At 32.6% G+C, this 8,241-nt stretch overlaps 1 protein-coding gene across 4 annotated transcripts; it reads right to left on the bottom strand.

The window, feature by feature from the left end:
* On the bottom strand, positions 1 to 5,953 carry LOC123199420 (protein SCAI homolog). Of its 4 annotated transcripts, none has more exons than XM_044614420.1 (9): positions 5,269 to 5,953; positions 4,173 to 4,379; positions 3,810 to 4,055; positions 3,243 to 3,309; positions 2,952 to 3,143; positions 2,691 to 2,786; positions 834 to 1,000; positions 612 to 748; positions 1 to 392 (listed from the first exon to the last, which is right to left on the bottom strand). In XM_044614420.1, the coding sequence occupies exons 1-9, from the start codon at positions 5,944 to 5,946 to the stop codon at positions 194 to 196; spliced, it is 1,989 nt and encodes a 662-aa protein (XP_044470355.1). In that variant the 5' UTR covers positions 5,947 to 5,953; the 3' UTR covers positions 1 to 193. The 4 variants fall into 4 exon arrangements, 3 of the variants coding, with proteins under 3 accessions (XP_044470355.1, XP_044470354.1, XP_044470357.1); XM_044614419.1 differs by having other exon boundaries at positions 834 to 1,016; positions 2,695 to 2,786; XR_006498371.1 differs by having other exon boundaries at positions 834 to 1,016.
* Between the last annotated feature and the right edge of the window lie 2,288 nt (positions 5,954 to 8,241).

The following is an 8,241-nucleotide window of genomic DNA, read 5'->3' as shown; positions in this document are numbered from 1 at the left end:
ATAATAAAATCACTCAAATCAGGAGAAAAGAATATATTTCATTTTGATTTCTGTCTATTTTTTCTTTACAAAGGCACAAAAGGGTGAAAAAAAAACAAAGTATCGGTTCAAATCAGGTCTAACAAGCCCAACAAATCAATGAAACGTGAACGCCATATGACTGTAGCATTATCTTACAAATTTTGAAAGATGTTCATGGTCGTAACCATGTGTTGCTAAAGTGGAAACAGTCAGCAACACCCAGGTGATTTGCAAGCCGGTGGACACAAGACTGCACAATTTCGGATTCTGGAGAGACGGAATTGGGAAGATGAGGTAAGCAAACAGGTAGGTACTCGTCACTATCTTCTGGAGGGCAGAAGACAGAAAGCACACATTGGCAGAATATAAATCTGGAGAAAAGACATATTTTAATATATTTGCAAAAAATAGACAATAGATAAGTGTCAAATTCAAAGACTAATATCAAGTTCTAATAGGAAGTCGTTCAAGCCTACATATAATAAGAAGTTCCATGCTAGAGGTTCTGTATGATTGGGGTGAGATTAGATCAGGAGGGCTCATCTTAAACACAACCTACCGCCATGCAGTTTAAAATTATAGATATGTACCTAAGAATAAGCCGTCGTAGAAAAGGATCGGATAGAACTTGTGCCCAGACAAGATCCAAGTTAGTTGACTTGCAGAGAATGATCTCCCACTCAGAGAATGAACTGCAGAGTATGTTCTCAGCACTGTTGTAAGCATCCTAAAAGCAGAACATCATATAGAAATAAGGCCAACTAGAGTACATTGAATCATTAGGATGCTCAAAGGTATAGTCATCAACTTACTGCATCAGTATCAGAAGCAGAAAGGCCAACCATTTGACAGAATGCTGCTAAAGGAGCCGTCAAAAAATAAGTAAATTGGCTTCCATTATGTGCTGTATCAACAATAGATGAATTCTTGAATGCCGGTCTCAAAGGAGAAAGAAACAAGGCAGCGGTCTCTCCCCTTTCTGAACCATGCAATATCTGAATAATTATTTAAAAACATAGACAAAGAGGTCAACATTAACTAAAACCTAGAAAGTCATAGTTGAAGAGCAGTTACAACTACTGCAAGTTTGGCACACCATGAAAACAAAATATAACATAAAATTGGCTGCAAAACATCCCCATCCAGATATGTCTTAGTGGTATAAAATCACATTTGAATGCCACTCAACTGTGAGACTAAGTAGTATTTACACAAAAACAAATGAAATAAAATCTTCACACACTCAAGCCCAACACATTTCCCCAATCATTAATTTGAATTTCCAGGGTCAAATAAACAATAAGGCCTTGTCATGTTTTGCATACATGCACAAGGTCAAAATACATAAATGGGAGAAAACCTGATTGTTCTCGGATAATTCATCTCTTGATTGATTTCTACAAAAATTCTCATTTGCAATATCTCATTTTGAACCGTAAATTGATTGATAGTTATAAAACATTTTACAGTAAATTTGAAATAAAAGGTATAGATCAAGAGGGGGCACTGGCAACAACATTCAAAACACCTGCACAATATTTTAATCCATAATCGGCACACTAAAAAAACAAAAAGAAATCAAGAATGTTCAGCTTTAAATAAAATATGAAACTGATATAGAGCAAAACTATAATTCATGTCCTACTCAACCTGCTTTCACATTAGAAATCTAGTTTTCATATCTTCTACTAGGCTGATAAATTTGCAAAGATGCTTAACTTTTCACCCAAGTTCATTATATTTTCAATTCATATGACTTTTTACTGCAAGTTGATTACTTATTCCCGTTCCCTTTAGGTTCGTTTACATTGTATTCACATTCCTTCTTACAATTCAAAATGCATTATCTCTTCTCTTTACGTACGAATATTTGGGTTTGCAAATTACAAGAATTTTCTGCATTAAATTGCTTTCGACATGATATGTACACTGCACATTCAACTGGGGATAATATGTAATAAGAGGGCTTACTTGATTGGTCACAATGTAAATGAGATTCTTTATGTTTTGGTACTACATGCTCATCTTTTTTACCACCCATTATGTTCAGTCTCCCAAACAGCATGACAGTGACTTCTAGAGCAATAAACTTAATGAACAGGGGACCAGTTTAGTATTTTTTCCATAAAATGTTTTTATCTAACCAGTCCAACGTCATTGCATCATTAACTTACAACGGAGGGAGAAGAATCGTATGCAGTTGTGCTGTTGTATTTTGTAGATCTTATATGAGACAACACAATATAAACATACAGGGAAAATGTTGCATGATATGGCACTGAACAATTTATGCAAAAATGTTATTAAATGACAAAATAAACTCCTAGGGCTATTAGAACTTGTTTTCATTCAATAACATGGTTTGTTCCTTGAATTTTTTCTACTTGAAATATTGGATATTGATATTTTGTTAGCAACATGAGTAGGCATTTAATATGTCACAACAGCTAAACTAATTATAGAATTAGACCACATATTATGAACATAAAAGTACTTTAGAATCAGAATGTGACTAATATGCTTCTTTATTCTACAAAAAATAAGAAAGAATGGCTTAAATAATTTTAAGATAACCATACTATGATTAACGGTAGCAAAAAGGCTATCTGAAAAATGAATGCAAACTACACTAGGATTGCCCAATAGATAAAACACAAGTTATGACAAACCTGCCTTGAATGCATGGCTATTGTCACTATCGATGATCAAGAATAAAGGTATCCGGGTAAAAGGAATTATATCACCAGGGTAGAGGTTATTTTGGCCTTAAAAAAACACAAAGAACATATAATTAGAGTGGATGAAAAAATAACTTCTTCAATTTTACAGCAAAAGGGTAATAGACAAAGAAATACAAATGAACAGAAGTTCATCCACACATAACTCTGGAATGAGACCTAAAAAAGCATAAAGTAAATACAGGTGCATACCACCATTCCCTCTAGTTCCCAACCACAAATGATTTTCATAAAAGTCACTTGACTCTTTCTTCCCATTAATATGATATTCAGGCATAGAACTATTCTGTTTTTGCAAGACCTGAGACACCACTTTGTTATTTGAAGATTTCCTTGATCCTTCAGAATTTTCCATTTGCTCAGCATTACTGTGACCAGCTTTTCCTGCACAATTGATTATCAAAGTCACTATAGGAATAACAAAACCAACACAAACATATAACTTTTTTGAACTTTTAAGTAGCACCAAAGAGGAAATTAAACCTGAGGCTGACAGATATATTAAAACAATGCTCTCTGGTGGGAGCTCCTCACATATCGTTGCAATTACCTGTCGACACATCATTATTTAAATATAAACCTTGGTAAAATTATTTCAAACACAAAAGGCAATATAAATTGACCACATCTAATACAGAAAACTAGCTACTGATATGCCAACTCTATGCTATTGAGATGAAGGCTTTGCTGAGTTAAAATAGAGCTGACGACTGCTGGAATTTGGCATATCCGCTTTTAGCAGGAAACATCATAACAAAAACACACAAAGCTGACATTTCCGCAAAATGCATGTGCATGATATATAAGGAGACAAATGATATGTAAAAAGGCCAGTGCTTATATTGTAGAATCTTCTACACAATACAAATCCATTGCATTCAGAAAATAATCAAACATAAATATTGTTATCCATATGTCACATAGTTGTGCGGAAAACCTACAACAGGGGACTGACTGCTCACAAGATTAATCAGATGCAGAAGCAAGAAACTAAAACATATAGGACAGAAACTGCAGTAAATTTATTAATCCAAAGGCTTTAGAACTGACCGCTACCAAATGTGTCACAGATGGACGATAAAGAACAGCTTTCCTAGGATTAGGAGGGAAATTTGGATCAGTCATATCCACTGAAAAATTTATGCCTATCGCCCCAGAAGCTCCAGAATGATTGATTGAAGCACCAGAATGATCGGTGGGTACAACTGAGTGCTTTTGGAAGAAAGATCCACTAGGCTCCCATTCCAAACACTGTAACATTCTGTAAGTGTCCAAAGTGAGTTCAGCAAATTTAACCTGAAAAAGAAATTATTCACAGAGAACTAAGAATCCTCTTTGCAGGGCATATTTCTGCTGATGTTAAACTGTCAATAATCTCATATTATGACTAGTCATAATCTTGAAAACAATTACCTCATTCCGGTGATAGCTTGTCAGGATTGCATCTTTGAATTTTACAACCTTCTTTGCATGAAAACGAGCTACATATTGATGAGAAGCTGAATGAGAATCAAACGTAGGGCAATATCGCAACGGCCTCATATTTGTAAAGGCAGCATTAACTTTGGTAAAGCGAAGAATTTCATTAACCACTGGCTGCCACTCTTTGAAGTTTGTTTCCTACAGATGAATTGATAATATAAACCATATATTAATAATCACGCAAAAAAGGCAATAAAAACAACAAAAGTTGTATATGAATTTACTCATAAGAGAGATCCATGAAGCGTAACTTTATTTATAAACAATCAAGTGCCTCTATTGCTATAGTATTTAGTCAATGAAAAAGAAAATGAAAACATAAACATAATTATGCATTCTCAATTTTTATCATAAAAAAGGTAAAGATTTAGCCTTCACCTTAAGAGAGAACTCAATATATCACCATAAAAAGCAAATTCACCCTTATGATATAACAAAGCATGAAAGTAACAGCTGAAACTTTCTCCTAGAAAAAGTCAGATCTTAACCATAGTCTCATACGAAGCAAATGATCAGGACAAAGGTAAAAATAAATCATTTTAGAATAGCCTAACTCAAAGAGAGAGTGAGAGTTAACCATCTAGTCTGAGAAACGACTAAGATATCCAGACAATAAATGATTCCCAGAAAAAAAATCTATGAAAACCACCCCAAAAAAAAAAATGATAATAGGAATGCCTTTCCCCGATTAAGATTTGATCTCTATCAGGTAGAACTGGAAACTAAGTCTTATAATACTTTGTTTACTTACTGAAAGATAAAATTAAAAAAAAAAAAAATCTCCTCCATTGTCTAATTAAAAAATAAATTTATTAATCTAGAAAGTCGTTTTTTTCTCAATTTTCTCAGCAACCAAACAAAGGCTAATATTAGTCAAAAACATAAAAGTCCCATAAATTCCTTCAAAATGAAGTTTAAACATTTCAAAATATCTAAATATTTATCTATAACGTTTACAGCAACCAAACAAAGCTTAGTACCAAAAGTAAGCCAAAATTCAGCTCAATTGAAAAAACACAAAGTTTACCCGAAAATTAGCCTTGCAATCTTCAACCAATTCTCTAAACCGGTCGATAAGAATGTTAACCATCTCAGTCCGGTTTAAAATCAAAGAAACAAGCAAAAACCTCGCATAAAATCTCAATTCCTTAAACCTAACTCCCAATTCCTTAACGCTAACTCCTTCAAAATACCTCCTAATCAAAATCGCTTCATAAAAGACGTAAGCTTCAACAATGAACCTGGCCTCGCTGGTCCTCATGTATTGGTTGAAGTAGAGTTGACCGATCCGGCTAGCGATCTCGCCGATTTCCCAGCGTTTGAGACCAAACTCAACCAGCTTCACTCGGTTCTCCTGCTGGTACTTCCATAAGCGCATGTAAGCTTCGAAGACCTTGTGAAAGTGGTGACAGTGGTTGTGTGATCGGTATCCGTACAATGGGAGGTCACGGACTCTGGCAAATTTGCGGTCGGCGCTCTCGACCAGAGCCCGAAAGGTTTGTGAGACAACGGCATCGTTTTGGGACATGGAAGGAAGACACGGTGACCTTGGCTCTACGTTGTGTTGTGCTAGTAGTGTATGGCTCCTCCGTTTCGTGCCATTTTCTTGGGAAGTGAGAAAGAGAGAAGAAGCTGGACTTGGTGTGTAGAGATTACCTGGATGTGAGACGTAGTTACGTAGTGCCTCGTACATGGTCGTATACATACATATTCTCCGCTATAATATCGTATAATTAAAAAATAATATATATTATAAAATCTATTAAATTAATACAATATAATATATATTATATAATATTATACATATTAATTATATAAATTAATATATTTTTTATAAAATATAATAAAAATATATATAAAAACTAAAAATATTTGTAATATTTTTTAAAATATAATAAATTAGTTAAATTTTTAATTATTATTTTATTTTTAAAAAATTATATTATATTTAATATACCATATAAATTTTCCTTTTTTTTTTAAACTTAAAAAACGAGAAGCCTTATTTATCTATTTTTGTTTTATGAGTGTTGGTGTGTCCGTTTCTCTCTTATACATATTAATTATATCTATTTTTGTTTTATTAATATTATATTTAATATGCTCCGGTTGGCTTGGCGGGGACCAATAAAGCATGAGCTTTGTTTTAAAAAAAAGGCAATTTTCAGGTTTAAATCGTTTTTGAATGAGTTTAACAATTGTTCTACAAAAATTTAGCTAAATTTAAATGCAAAAATCTACATAATTGATGACTAATTCTTAGAATATTTATAAAGGAAAAATCGTAATTTCTTCTAACAAGTACTAAAATTTAAAAATTGTTTATAAATGGATTATTTGTTAATTATAGTAAAGAAAAGGTTACTTAAATAATTTTTTTTAATGTTTTAACAAATAAAATTTGATAAATTTATAATTAATTTGGAAAATTACATTGAATTAATATTTATAAAAATATAAAATTAAATTGTGTGAAAAGATAAATTAAATTGTGATGATAAGGTCAATGGAACCACAAGTTACAGAATGACTAATTTTTCAACAAACAGGGTGGACCTACGTGGTCTAAAATAATATTCAAAATTAATAATGCCTCTGCCCATCAACCCTTTCATTTGTCAGAATTTTACGAAGTCAATATTTTGTTAGACAATTGCAACCTCACAACTATCCATGTCAACCCTTCGGTTATGGCAAAATTATTCCCACCCAATGTTTGACGAAATCACGATCTCTCATGTTCTTATAAATCAATTTTTATTAAAATATTTTTTTATTAAAAATGAAGATAAAATTATTATTTTAATAATATTATTAAAATATATTTTTTTATTATAAAAATTAATATATTTATCCCCAATTTCAAAAAGTGACTACTCTTTCTAAGATATTTTTCTCCCCTCTACAATGACTTCCTCATTTTTTCTCCATTTGACGGCTTTCTCCCCTCTTTGGTTAGCTCTCTTCTTTATGTAACGAAGAGATAGAGATTTTTAAAAGGGAAAAGAATTATTTTTCACTTAAATTTTAATCTAATCTTAAACTTACACCCATGAGAGATGAAAAATTCAAACTCTCACTCATAACCAAACTTCTGTTAATTTTTTCTGTTAAAAAAAGAGGTAAAATAGTCGTTTTACTATTTATATTAAAATTTATTAAGTTTATTACTTCCCTCCTAGGCTTTACAAATTAGCATTTTATCTTTATCTAAAGTTTTTAAACTTTAAAAAGTAACATTATCACTTCTAAATCTAGGGTTTTCATATTTTTCAAAACTCAACCACCTCCATTACTTTCAAAAATAGTAGTTTCACCCTCACTATTCAACTTCATCTTTCGGCTTTGTCTCTGACCTCCTCCTTCTCCTAGTGCAACGGCGGTGGTGCTACAAAGAGACAGAGATCTCTTCATCGTACAACCCAGATGATTAGTCGTCCTTCGTCACTCGTTGCATCATCCAGACGCAACGACAAAGGACAATGAAGCGTCGTCCTTCGTTTGTTCTTTCAGATCTGAACGATGTTTCGTCGTCTAGATCTGGGCAACGAAGGTTCGTCCTTTATCATCCTTTGTAGCCAAAGAAGGGAGATCGATAGAAAACGTCAGCCGTTGGTGGTAGCCATAAAAGGAAGCAAACCTTAGCGGTGAAATCTAAACTTTTTAAAAATTGAAGATGGATTGAAGTGTTAGTTTTTAAAACCTGAAGGGGGAAAATGATACAAATTTTGAACTTTTAATGTTTATAGGTAAAATAACGATTTTATCTATGTCTCTAACTGAAAATTTAGATGACAGTTTAGTCATAGGTGAGAGTTAGATTTTTCATCTTTCGTAGATGTGACTTTGAGATTAGACTAAATTTTGAATGAGAAATAGTCATTTTCCCTTTTTAAAATTAAGACAGCCGAAAAAAGTTTTTAAAAAATCATTTTCAATGTATAATGTTATGAATGGTATATTCATATAGATTGGCATCATGATGTGAAGATAAAAGAAA

This window comes from Mangifera indica, chromosome 16, assembly GCF_011075055.1.
Source record: "Mangifera indica cultivar Alphonso chromosome 16, CATAS_Mindica_2.1, whole genome shotgun sequence".
Classification (NCBI taxonomy): Eukaryota; Viridiplantae; Streptophyta; class Magnoliopsida; order Sapindales; family Anacardiaceae; genus Mangifera; species Mangifera indica.
Note: the sequence above shows the minus strand (reverse complement) of the source record. Positions and strands in the feature narration are given on the sequence as shown.

What these genes read in the sequence shown, in the direction of transcription:
- LOC123199420 (XM_044614419.1), bottom strand. Translation starts at nt 5,946, where the DNA reads ATGTATACGACCATGTACGAGGCACTACGTAACTACGTCTCACATCCA. An exon ending in CAAGCTATCACCGGAATGAG is followed by an intron (nt 4,056 to 4,172) that starts GTAATTGTTTTC and finishes TTTCTTTTTCAG; the next exon opens with GTTAAATTTGCTGAACTCAC. An exon ending in AATATATCTGTCAGCCTCAG is followed by an intron (nt 3,144 to 3,242) that starts GTTTAATTTCCT and finishes TCAATTGTGCAG; the next exon opens with GAAAAGCTGGTCACAGTAAT.